General features: G+C 45.6%; 1 protein-coding gene across 2 annotated transcripts; it reads left to right on the top strand.

The window, feature by feature from the left end:
- Positions 1-1418: 1418 nt before the first annotated feature.
- Positions 1419-13562, top strand: CFAP107 (cilia and flagella associated protein 107). 2 transcript variants are annotated; one of them, XM_054579637.1, is made up of 4 exons: positions 1419-1550; positions 8813-8926; positions 12102-12279; positions 13381-13562. In XM_054579637.1, exons 1-4 carry the CDS (start codon positions 1437-1439, stop codon positions 13560-13562), a joined length of 588 nt encoding a protein of 195 aa, XP_054435612.1. In that variant the 5' UTR covers positions 1419-1436. The 2 variants fall into 2 exon arrangements, with proteins under 2 accessions (XP_054435612.1, XP_054435613.1); XM_054579638.1 differs by lacking the exon at positions 8813-8926.
- Positions 13563-13848: the final 286 nt, after the last annotated feature.

Genomic DNA, 13848 nt, shown 5'->3' with positions numbered 1-13848 from the left:
GATGAAATGGGAAGGAGGCATGAGTAGAGCTCTCCTGTTGCACAATCACGTACAAGGTTTCTCTCAAGAATGAGCACTGCATGAGTGACTGAGTTGTGAGCAAGGTTAGCTGTGATTTTTTTCAATAAAACACCATTTTTACTTGAAAGAACGACTGGCAGACAAACCATGATTATTCGCATTGGAATATTTGGCAGATACTTTCTTGAAAATGATTGAAGTACATCTGTCACTCCAAGGAAAACAACAAACAGTAATTGTTAATGACAAAACTTTGAGCTTTCAAGCTAAACCTAGAATTTTGGAAAACTTGTATTCACCACTGAGAACTTGTTGACTTCCTAACACTTACATGCTTTTCAGATGAGATCAGTAGTGATATTAGCAAACGTGACTTTTTTTGATATTATAGAATGAAATTTGTCAACATTAGAAAGATATGACAGCTCAGTGTACTAACATTTTTCAAATGTCCACGATGACGTTACAAAATCATGATTGGGTGAAAGACCTATTTAAAGTACAAGATCAACCAGGAGGTTTTAACGTAACAGAGCTCAGATCACTCACTGCATAGTTTCAGATTCCACATTGCAGCTAACCTTTACGAAACCACCACTTGTTGAGTTTTGGCATAGTATCAAAGAATATCCACCATTAACTGCAAAGGCTATTCAAATTCTCTCCTAACTACACACCTATGGGAGACTGGAGTTTCCTTTTCAAACAAAACAACATATTACAACAGATGGGGTTTTTTTGGTTATTTTGAAATTAATAAATAATTAATACATTGACATTAATAAAGGCCCTCTGGGTCCTCAATAATTTTTAAGAGACTTACTCCCTTGCTCCCTCATTGCTTCAGCGTCTCCATCTGTCAAATGGGTACAATCATGGCCCCTGCTTCCTAGGGCTTCTCTAAGGGTTAAACAAGTGAGTGCATGTAACCATCTTGGCATGGGCTTAGCACATCAGCACTCATTTTAAAAAGCAGGTGATCATCTCAAGTCACTCAAGTTGTAAAAATGCAGCAAGGACGATGCCTCTCATGGGGTGACAACACAGAAACCAGATTCTTCTGGCTCTTGCTGTTATGGTGGTGGTTGTTGACTTGGTTTGCTTTTGTGGGGTCAGTTTTGCTCTTAAAGAATCAGCTGCTCCTTTAAGGAGACTATCTATACTCAGAGTCTATCACCATGGAGACAGTCAACCGTAGGGAATCCAAGATCCCTTTCACCTCTCCCTGGAGGCTGAAAATGGACTCTTGAGGCCCTTTTATCCTGTGAAGTTGGCAGGGTGTCATTGACTACCTGCTCAGACGGGTGTCTGGGAAGAAAAATAAAAGGCACTCAAACTCAGCAGCTTCATAACATCTCCCCACTCCCGAAACTGTAAACTGCGTCAAGTCAAAGAAACCCGGGCAAAGCCTCACCATGCAGTTATTGTCTGCAGTAGATCCACAGTCGTTGTATACTCCCAGCTGGAAGATTGAGAGCAAATATTCAACCAGAGTGCTCACTGGAAACTGGGTGGAAGAGAGGAAGAAGGTAAGGAAAAAGAGAAGGTGAACAGTGCTCAGAGGGAAGACGCAGGGAGAGGTAGGAGTGAAGCCATTACTATTTTAAAATCAAGGACCATAGGAAGCTGCATCTTAAAATACGGCATTTGGGTGTCTGTGTGCTACACTGGGGAGTTACATTCAAGCAACCCTCAAGGTCCCTGCTGTATCTTGAAACTATCATAACAGATGTCTCTACAGAGTTGTGCCTCATAGAACTATTTTCAGTGGAAGGTTTCTAGGCATTTGATGTTACCCGTTCCTAATTCTTCTAAACCTTGATTTTTTAAAAAGCAATATGTTTATTGATTTTAGAGACAGAGGAAGGGAGAGAGAGAGACAGAGAGAAACACCAATATGAGAGAGAAACATCGACTGGTTGCCTCCCATACGCACCCTGATGGGGGACTGAACTTGCAACCTAGGTATGTGCCCTGACCAGGAATTGAACCCCCAAACTTTTGGTGTAAGGGAATATGCTCCAACTAGCTGAGCCACACCGACTGGGGTTCTGCAGCTGGATTTGAAGAATCTTTGCTCTCCCTGGCCTGGCCCTCACTGGAATGTGGTGCCTGCGAGGCAGGCTTGATGTTCCCTATGTTGACATCCATAAGCTGCTGCTCTCTGGCACCTGTTCCACAGCCTTGCCCTGCCTCCTGTGCATTTCAGATTTTACTTCCAAAGCAGAACAATTGGGCTCATAGTGTTTCCATGTACTTTAGAGGCCATTACAAAATACTTTGAATTGGCCTACTTAACATTGACTGCCTTCATTTTTGGCAATCAAGGCTGAACTGAGCCACTTACATTTTTGCCAGGACATCTAAATATCCTCATATTTTCTTGGGAAATGGACCAAGGAAAAAGCATGATAGAATTGGCAGCTTTGGTGTAAGTGTGGGAAGATTGGTGGCAATTTCTGAGAACTGGAAAAGGCTGTTTTTATGGAGCACATGAGCATTCACCACCTTTCTGGCCTGACGTGACTGGTGGCCACTCTTTGATCTGAGTGCACTTGGTCTTATGTGAGAAGCAGATATGAGTCAGGGAAGCTTCAAGGCCAAAATCTTTTCAGTCTTTTCAGGCTCCTGTGGGCAAGGCAGCACCCACAGATACGGTGAGCTGGCCCTGTACCTAGAGGAGATTGCAAGAAGAGAGCAGGGTGGGAATGATGTAAGAAAGATAGCAGGTGAAGAAATTTCAGGTCCTTGCTCTACCACAGAAACACTAAAAAAAAAAAAAACTACTATTGCTGAGCTAAAATAACTATGTAGGGGCTCTGGAAAACAGTCAAAGCTCTATAGCAACAAATCAAATGCCCAACTGAGAAAAAGCCACATTCAAAGTGGCAGGGAATCCCACAGTATTTTCACCTGCCCCTTTTGCACCGCCCTGTCACATGGTGCAGTACGGGGAAGCAGTGGCCCGCTCCCAGGTCCCTCCCTCAAACCCAGAGGGAGTAGGGTAACATTCCAACCTGGGGGCTGCCTGCCTGATCGCCTCTGTTTTGCCTAACACAAGCTCGGACAGGGAAAAGTGGCATAGTTCATATTTCGGGCTGAGGAAAGCTATGAAAAGCAGCGGTAGCCACAGCTCGTGAAAGCGGCCAGGGGCTACGGGCCGGCAAACGTCAGGGGCAAGAGACTGCAGGGAGAGAAACACAACAGGACACCTGAGACCCTGAGAAGGAGCACAGAAGAAGAGACTCTTTGGGAAATTCAGGACTTTTAAAGAAGCCATGTATACAGGGGAAACACACACACACACACACACACACACACACTCACACACACACAGAGAAGCCCCCACAAGAGGCATGCTCAGAAAAGTCCTGAGAAGCACTTACTCCTTCCCACCAAGCTGACTTCAAGGCTCAGAACCTGCCCTGCTAGTTAGTAGAGATCGTCTCTTGAATGGAGCTAGTTTGCAAAGACTCAGAGAGGTGGCTCCTTTCTCCAATGCCCAATATTTAACAAAATCTCTTAAGGTGTAGGACAACACAGGAAAACATGGCTGACTCAAAGAAAGAAGCTAAGGTAGACAAAACTGTCCCTGAAGAAAACCAGGCACCAGAAATACATGACAGAAACTTTAGAACAACTATCTTAAATATCTATATTTTGCCGTATATAATGCACACCCATGTTTTTGGCCCAAACTTTCAGGGAAAAAAATCTTTTCATTTTAATTCAATTATTTATTTGCATGTATAAACAAAACCTATTATCATGTTCCAGGGTATTATTTTGCATCTGGATATTGTTATTGCTTCCTAGAGTTACACTCTTAATGCTTAAGCACAAATAAAATAATTAAAAACATTTATATAGATATGGAATTAGTATTACCCATGTATAATATGTACTACCCACTTATTTTACCCTCAAAACTTAGGGCAAAAAGTATGTGTTATACATAACAAAATATGGTACTTAAAGAGCTAAAAGAATACATGGACAAAGAACTACAGTTGACTCTTGAACAATGTGGGGGGTAAGGGGATTGACCCATCTCCTGTGCAGTCAAAAATTCATATATAACTTCTGACTCCCCCCAAACTTAACTGTTAATATCCTACTGTTGACCAGAAGATTTACTGATAACATAAACTGTCAATTAACACATATTTTGTATGGTTTTATATAATATATACAACATAATATATATGTAGTATTCTTACAATAAAGTTAAAGAAAAGAAAATCTTATTAAGAAAATTATAAGAAAGAGAAAATATATTCATTGTACTTATTGAAAAAAAATCCACATATAAGTAGACCCACACAGTTCAAACTCATATTGTTGAAGGGTCAACTGGAAAGAAAATCAGAACAATAATATATGAACAAAATGAAAATTTCAATAAAAACATATAACTTTTAAAAAGGAACAAAACAAGAATTTGGAGCTGAAGAATACAATAACTAAATTGAAAAAATTCACTAGAGACATCTAAAAATAGGCTTAAACAAGAAAAAGAAAGAATCAGAGAACTTGAAGGTATATCATTGAAATATTTGAGCCGGAGAGCAAAAAGAATGAAGATAAGTAAACAGAGCCTAAGCACTTGTAGGACACCATCAAGCTGATCAATATATACAGTATGAGAGAAAAGAAAGCATGAAAGGGGCAGAGAGATCATTTGAAGAAATAATGGCTGAAAACTTCCCAAATTTGAAGAAAAGACATGGATCTACAAGTCTAAGAAACTCACTGAATTCCAAGTAGAATAAATCTAACTAGACTAGCCCAGAGACACATTATAATCAACTGTTGGAAATCAAAGATATCGGGTATCTGGAAAGCAGCAAAGGAAAAATGACTCATCACATACAAAGGAGCCTTAATAAGATTATCAGTAGATTTCTCAGCAGAAACGTTGCATGCAGAAAGCAGTGGGGTGATATACTTAAAGTGCTCCAAAACAAAAACAAAGCTACCAACTATAGCCAGCAAAACTGTTCTTCAGAAACGAAGGACAAAGGAAAACATCCCCAGATAAACAAAAACAGAGGAAGTTCATTGCCATTAGACCTGTCCTACAAAAAACGCAAACAGAAATCCTGGAAGCCGAAATGGAGCAATGCTAGATAGTAACTCTAAGCCATATGAAAATATAAAGACCTCTAGTAAAGGAAAATATGTGGACGAATATAAAAGCCACTATTATTATAATAATTTTGATTTGTAACTTCACTATTTTCTACAGAACTTAGAAACAAATGCATAAAATAATTATAAGTCCATGTTAATTTGTACATAATATATTAATACATAATTTGTGCCATCAATAACATAAAGTGGGAGAGGGTAGAGCTGCAAAGCAGTGGTTTTTACATATGAGTTAAGTCAAGTTGGTATCAATTCAAAATACATTGTTATAACTTTAGAATGTTTTATATAATACTTGTGATAACTACAAAAATATCTTTAGAATATACACAAAAAGTGATGAGAGGAAATAAAAATGTATCACTAGAGAAAATCAAGCCCTGGCTGGTATGGCTCAGTGGATTGAGTGTCAGACTGCAAACCTAAAGACCACTGGTTCGTTTTCCTGACAGGGCACATGCCGGGGTTGCGGGCCAGGCCCCCGTTTGGAGGCGTGCAAGAGGCAACTGATGGAGGTATCTCTCACATGTCAGTGTTTCTCTCCCTCTCTTTCTCCCTTTCTTCCCCTCCCTCTAAAAATAAAAAAAAAATAAAAATAAAAAACCTTAAAAATCAAATAAATATAAAAAAGGGCAATAATGGGGACAATGAGAGACAAAAACCCTGTAAGACATACAGAAAAAGGGTAAAATGTCAAAAGTAAGTCCTCCCCTAACAGTAATTACTTTACACGTAAATAGATTAAACTCTTAAAGAAAAGACAGAGATTGGCAGAATTGGTGGTGGTCGGGGGGAACCCAGGATCCAACTATATGCCATCTATGAGATTGTCTTTAGATCTAAGGACATGCATAGGTTGAAAGTGAAAGGGTAGAGAAAGATATTCCATGCAGATAGTAAACAAAATAAAGTGGAGTGGCAATATTAATATTATAAAAAACAGACTTTAGGTCAAAAGATGTTCCAAGAAACAAAGAGAAACAGTATATATTGAAGAAAAGGTTATGAAGAAACAGAAAATCTAAATAGACTGATAACTGGTAAGGAAATTAAGTTAGTAATCAAATACTTCTCAAAAAATAAAAGTCCAGGACTAATGGCTTCACTGGTGAATTTTACTTAGTATTTAACTACCTCAGCATAATAAAGGCTGTGTATCAAAAGCCCATAGCTAATATCTGACTCATTGGTTAAAGACCAAAAGCTTTTCTTCTAAGACAAGGATGCTGCTTTTGCCACTTCTAGTTAACATTGCATTAAAAGTTCTAGACAGAGCAAGGAAAAGAAACAAAATTCATAGAATTGGAAAGAAAGAAGTAAAATTATCTCTATACGACATGATCTTATATGTGTAAAAACCCTAATCCCCCTCAACCATATACACCCCCCCCATTAAAATGAATAAACAAATTGAACAAACAAAGTAGCAGGGTGCAAAATCAACATGCAGGAATCAGTGGCACTTCTATACACTGGCAATGGACAATTTGAAAAAGGAAATTAAGAAAACAATTTTGTTTATAATAGCATGAAAAAGAACAAAATACTTGGAAATACACTTGAAGAAGGAAAACATCTTAGTCATTAAAAACAGCAAGTCATTGTTGAAAGAAATAAAAGAGGACATCGATGTATGAAATGGCATCCCGTGGTCATGGGTTGGAAGACGTCATATTGTTAAGACGCCAGTACCACCTAAAACTATCTTCCGATTCAGTACGACCTCTATGATATTTTTTCGCACAAGTTTAAAATCCACCATAAAATTTGTTGGGAGTCTCAGGACACTCTGAACAGAGAAAAAATCTTGAGAAGAAGAACAAATTTGAAAGACTCACATTCTCTGATTTCAAAACTTATTACAAAGCTACAATAATCAAAATAGTGGGGTCCTGGTATATAGGCAGACATATAAACCAATGGAGTAGAACAAAGAACCCAGAAATAAACCTTCACATATCTAACCAGACAATTTCAAAGGATAACAAGACCATTCAATAAAAAAAGAACTATTTTTCTCAACAAATGGTGTTGGGAAAACTATATATCCTTATGCAAAAGAAAAAGGACACTTACCTTGCATAATATACAAATATCAATTAAAAATGGATCAAAGACATAAAGACCTAAAACTAGAAAACTCTCAGAAGAAAACATGGGAAAATATCTTCATGACACTGAATTTGGCAATCATTTCTTGGATATGATGCCAAAAACATTGGCAACAACAACAAAATAGATAAATTACACTTCACCAAAATTAAAAACTTTTATGCATCAAAAAACACTATCTACAAAGTGTGAAGGCAACTCACAGAAAGGGAGAAAATATTTCCAAATCTAAGTGATAAAGGAATAATATCCAGCATATATAAAGAATTCTTACAACTGAACAACAACAACAACAATGACAACAAAACCCAATTAAAAATTGGTAAAGAACTTGAATAGACATTTCTTCAAAGAAGATAGACAAATGATCGGTAAGTGCATGCAAAGATGCTCAACATCTCTAATCATTAGGGAAAAACCAGTCAAAACCATAATGAGATACCCCTTCACACTCATTAGAATGGCTGTTATTTAAAAAAACAAACAAACAGAAAATAACAAGTGTCAGTGAGGATGTGAAGAAGTTGGAACCATTGTCCAGTGACGGTAGGGATGTAAAATGGTACCGTCACTGTGGTAGACAGTATGGCATTTCCTCACAAAGTTAAACACAGAACTACCATATGACTCAGCGATTCCACTTCTGGGTATATAATCCCCCTCCAAATTAAAAGCAGGATCTCTAAGAGAGATATTTGTACATTGATTTGTACACTGCTTATTGACAGTAGCCAAAGGATAGAAGTAATTCAAGATAAATGGATAAATGGATAAGCAAAACGCGGCCTATACGTGCAAGGGAATATTATTTAGCCTTTAAAAAGAAAAACATTCTGACACATGCTACAATGATGACCTTGAGGACATTATGCACAAATCCTGGATGACCGCACATACCTGAGGTACCTTGAGCAGCCAAATCCACAGAGATGGGAAGTAGAATGGTGGGTGCCAGGGGCTGGGGGGCGGGGCCAGGGGGCGTAGCCGAACAGGGACGCCGTTTCAGTTTGAGAGGATGAAAAAGTTCTGGAAATGGATGGATGGCAGCGGTGGTTGCACAATCATGTGCATGCACTTAATGCCCCTGGACGGTACACTTAAAAATGGCTAAAATGGTACGTTTCATTATGTGTATTTTACCCCAACAAAAATGTAAAATATCAACCAGAAAACATCATATACTAGGGGGAGAAAAGGGCGAGCTGGGAAGAGTGAAAACCAAGAGGAGCAGGAAGGGGAGGAGGCCAGCAGGGAGGGAGGAGGTGAGGGGGGGGCGGGGCGGACCCTGAGTGCTGCTCAGGTGACTGCCGTGTCGGTTTCCCTGAGGCGCCCTGGATGGCGGGGCACACGCTTCTTCCCCAGCACGGGAAGGAAGGGACAGAATTAAGCCTGCGTTTGGCAGCATGCTCTGGGGTCCTGATTTAGCCTTTCCCCGCCCAGCTTCTGATGGCCCAGGGGGTGAGGGGTCGCAGCAGAAGTTTGGGAAGGGACGTCACAGAAGTTGTCTTGAATATTTGATCTTTTCCAGTTCACCAAAGCCACCGAGAAGACACCCCAGTCCGTGTACAGGAAGGAGTACGTCCCCTTCCCTGGCCACAGACCAGACCAGATCTCCAGGTGGTATGGGATGAAGAGAGTTGAGGTGAGAGGGAGTGGGGGTCCCACGCTCAGCCTGGGCCCCTCCCCAGACCTCAGACTTCCCAGCAGCCAGCTTGTTCTTGGCCTCGTGCCCTCTTGAGAACACAGGAGTAGGCTCATCAGTGCTGTCCCCAGGCCAGGGCCTACAGATGGCAGCGACCTTTATGACCCCATGAGCGGAGATCTGTCCAATATTAAGCTGGTAGCCCCCCCCAGCCTCCGCACCCCAGCCCTTTTGTGCTTCATCTTCCCCATCCCTCCACTCCTCTCCAACAGGATACAGGCAGAGGATGTAGGAAACAAACAGCAAGCACGGTCAATATTGAACTAGGTGGCAATGGTGAGGGGTCACATAGGGTTCTCCCAAAGCAAGTGGCAGTGATGTTTGGATGACAGTGCTTGGTGTCACCTAAGCCCTGGCGTCCTGTTCTTTTGCATAAAAAGTCAAGGACACATTCAGCACCCTCTCACTCCCTGGTGACATGTCTGTGACATGTCATGCTCCAGGCCTGCGGAGCACGGAGCGGGGGGGGAGGGGGGGGCTGCAACCTCCCACTACCCCTGCCCCACCCTACATCTGCATGAAGGCAGGGCGGGGGCAGAGAGGCACTGAATGGGGGAGGACATCTGTCAGAATGGGAGCATTTTGGAGCTGAAAGAGATTGTTGAGCTCAGCACCCTCATTTTCCCATAAAATGTGCCCAAGGGTGGTGAGTGCCATGTCTGGAGCGGTGTAGCTAAGGGACAAAGCAGGGGCCTGCGCTGAGAATCAAGCATGCAGTGTCCTGAGGTGGCCCTTCAACCCGCACCGGAGTTGCCTCCTGCATCTGGAGACCCACGTCGGGAGCACCAGGGCCTCAGCTCTGCGCTGGCCTCCTCGGACCAGGCTATGGCGCTGGGGCTGCTGCCGACCTCACCCTTCATGTGTGCCGAAGACGCAGGGGCATTCTAATGTAAGGAAGAAAAATCAGAACTCACGGTCGGGCCTTCCAGTCCCCAACCATCAGTGCACACGAGGCACTTAGCGTCATCTTCCATGCACATGAGGCGCTTTCTTTCTTTCTCTTTCTTTCTTTCTCTTTCTTTCTTTCTTTCTTTCTTTCTTTCTAACTTTCTTTCTTTCTTTCTTTCTTTCTTTCTTTCTTTCTTTCTTTCTTTCTTTCTTTCTTTCTTTCTTTCTAGATTTTATTTATTTGTAGAGAGAGGGGAAGGGAGAGAAACACTGATACGTGAGAGATACATCGATGGGTTGCCTCTTGTATGCCCCTAACTGAGATCCTGGCCGGCAACCCAGGCATGTGCCCTGACTGGGAATCGAACCAGTGACCTTTCGGTTTGCAGGCTGGTGCTCAATCCACTGAGCCACACCAGCCAGGGTGAGGTGCCCTTTCTTAAAGATCTTTGGCCCCACTACGAACCCTGACAAAGCGATGACCACACATACGAACAGTTGTTAAAATTAAGGTAAACCCCCCTCCCCCAACACACACACACACGCGCACACACACACACACACACACACACACGAACCAAGCAATCTGACATTCATTCCTACAGATCATTTGAATGGCCTGTTTGGGTGGCTGCTTCCACTCCATCAGCTCTTCTTGAGCTTTCTTCTGCCTGTGTCCCCCGACCCCGGACCCTTCTCAGGCAAATGCTGATGCCTCTTCAAGTTGACCTTGGAGAGATGAGGTGGTCATCCATCCCCTGGGGAGAACCCCCTTCCTGTGCTTTTCTCCCAGGCAGGTGTACCGATCACATTTTTAATTTTATCTCTTACGATGCTTTGCTATTGTAGGGCCGCAAACCAACGATCCAGAGCCCCCAGCCACCTCCTTAATCTAACACTCCCATGCCCAGCCAATACCCCGGCCTGAGGTCCCTGCCGTGGCAGGTCCCCGCAACCAGAAGCACCCCTCCGGCCTAGAGCCTTCTGAAACTAGCCAGACTATGCAATCGTAAGCTTCTCAAACTAGCCTGCCCTGACTCGCCCATTCTCTGGGCCACCCTCTCTCTTTTCTTCTTCTGCCTCTGACTGACCCTCGTGCTTCCCCATGTGGCCCTGCATGGCGTGGGTTGCCCCCTCTTTTTGGGCGCTGTACGCTCTTCTCTCAAAGGCAGCCATCTCTACGTCTGGCACCTCACCATACCTGAGCAAACCAAAAATCCTGGGAATGCCATCAGCACAGTGGGGCCGTGTCCCAAGCCGAGAGAAGCAGCAAGAAAATCCCTGTGGGCCTCTATCCTTCCCTCCTCAGCACTGCCCTGGGCCGATGGGAACCTCTCCGGCTTGCTTTCCCTGGCGCTGGAAATGCTCTGGGCACCTGGTGACGGAGACCTTGGGAACCCCGGCTGAATGTCTGCGCCCCTGCCCCCCATCTCCCTCTGCCATTGTGATCTGACTTATTTATGGAACCAGTACTTGAAATACTGGGCGCAGCCAGCGTTTCCACACCAGAGCAGACAGACCTCCCTGCGTGCGCCAGACAAGAGGACAGGCATGAGAATTGACCCTCTCCTCCCCTGTAAATCAGCCCCGTCCCCCAGATTCCCACCTGGGGCCAAGAGGATTTTCTTAGGAAAAGCCCTGATTCAGGCAAACATCCCAGAGTAGGGAGCACATGGCTTTCTTCTCCCTGTAAATTACTCCCCGCCAAAGAGATCCCTCCACGGGTCTCCAGCTGAGGTTGCCGTAAATCCTGCGCAGGGGAAGGCCATTTATGGAGTGTTCTCTGGCTCTTCCCATAGTAACCGGTTGAAATCCAAGGTGCATATGCCAGGCTCCGTGTTCAGTGTCTCTCACTCGCCATGGAAATAGGCCCTTGGACAGGCGAGACGTGAGACTTCAGACTTGTGACTTCAGATCACAGAGGCAGGCAACGAGAGGGTGCTGACCCTCCCCATTCAGCTGGGGGCCTTCACTCTCATGGGAATGCGTCCCCATAGCTCATTGACTTGGCGGAGGCTGGGGCCACCTGTACAGAAAGCTGACCGCAGCTAAGCTGAGACGTGTGTTTGGAGGGGAGCCGCGTCAGGGTGGGACAGACAAGTGTGGCCCGGAGAGTCTACACAACCACACCCGCCCATGGCCCGTGGCGGCCCCCTGGCCACCAGCATGGCGGGCAGGTGACGCCGGGCTCCGGTCAGTAACACGCCCATTGTGTCTGTCCTTCCAGGGGCTCCCGTGCAAACACATCATCCCTCACCACCAGGAGCCCTCGCACCGCCATCTCATCGGCACCTACGACGACCACTACAACCGGCACAATTATAACCCAGGCCTGCCCTCGCGCCGCACCTGGGATAAGCATAAGCTGCTGTGGCTTCCAGAGAAAGCCGACTTCCCCCTTCTGGGTATTTTTATAATTCTGGATTTCCCCGTGTTGTGCTGTGAGGGGTCCATACCTGCCCAGGGCTGAGGTGTGCCTGGCTCGGGGGACCCTGGCTCATGGAGAGCGCGAGAGTGAGGTGATGGGGGAGGAGTCCTCTTGGCCCCTAGGGCTGCCACCTGCCCTCTCCCCTGGACACTGAGATGAGGCTGGCACTGTGACAAAGCCCTCACCTGGGCACCGACACAGCAGGTTTACCTGGAGCACAGGTGGCAGGAGCAATAGCTTTGCACGCTTGGATCAGGTCATTCATTTCCTAACTAGTGCTAAATCCCAGGTTCTGCCCCCATTGTAACCTCGGGACACATAGTGGTGACAAACAGGGAGGAACTTCTGCTCTCGGGGAGTTGACATTGCAGTTGGGAGACAGATAAGACACCACGAAGGAGTAAGACAACCTAAGATCTAGTCATTTCGGACTGGGATAGGTGCTCGGACCACAACGGGTAAGGCTAGGAAGTGAGGCAGGTGTTCCTGGATCCGCTCGGGGTGGGACCGTGAGGGCTGGGCCGTCCTGAGGAGAAAACTGAATTGAGAAGGAGAGAGCCACGCAGGGATTCGGGGGAAGGGCATTCCAGGGTGGGAGTAGCTCCAAGACAGCGCCAAGCCTTCTTGGAGGGATTTACCTAGGAGAGTAGCTTCGTCTGATCTATGATTCAAGCTGCCCCCGTCCTTTGCATCCCTCTCTTTGCGGTCCTGCCCTTCGAAGCAAAGGGACACAGGTCAGAGAGCGAGCTGCCTGTCACTCTGCATTACTTTTTGCAAGGGTTTCTTCATCTCTCAAGCCCACACTGCTCCCTTGCCTGCTGGGATAGGACAGTTACCCAAGAGCGGGCCGGGCCACCCTCAACCAGGTCATGGGGCTGACTTTTCCGAGGCCTCCTGGTCCCTCTTGAGGACGCAGGGAGCACCCCAGCCTCAGCTCCAAGCGAACACCCACCCACAAGCCTGTAAGCCTACACCCTCCCTCCCGTGCACTGCCAGCTAAGCCCCCGATCCCACGGCCTGGGGAAACCTCCAGGGTCCCACCATCCACTCCCACCCCAGACCCTGCTTTCTCTTGCAGCTCCTCCTACAAACTACGGACTCTATGAGCAGCTGAAGCAGAGATGGTTCACACCCGAGCCTGGTCTGCGAGGGAGTGTTTACACTTTGTCCTACCCCCGACCACCGCTGTGTGCTCTGTCCCGGAGGGAGCACGCCATCCCGGTCCCTCCGCCTCGCCTGCACCCTGTCCCACGCTTCTGAGAACTGCCACCCCACTGGAGACCCGCTGCGTGATCGGACCTGCCAGATGGCAGGCCCTGCAGGGCCGCCCTGAGCTCTCAGTCCAGCCCATTGCAGGGCCCTCAGAACTGCGGCCTGTGCCGCAGGGTTCCCGTCCCTCTTCCACCACCGCAGGTTCCAGTCTTTCCCGTCCCACAATTAAAGCTCTTTGACTCAGTGGAGGGTCATGCATGTGCATAAGACGAGGCTGTTAGAAGAAACTGAAGGGCTCTTAGGTTTTACTCCCTCACTTCATGGGAAGGGGACA

This window comes from Pteronotus mesoamericanus, unplaced genomic scaffold, assembly GCF_021234165.1.
Source record: "Pteronotus mesoamericanus isolate MK-2021 breed Mesoamerican mustached bat unplaced genomic scaffold, CSHL_Meso_final contig_557, whole genome shotgun sequence".
NCBI lineage: Eukaryota > Metazoa > Chordata > Mammalia > Chiroptera > Mormoopidae > Pteronotus > Pteronotus mesoamericanus.
This window is presented reverse-complemented; position numbering and strand designations above follow the sequence as displayed.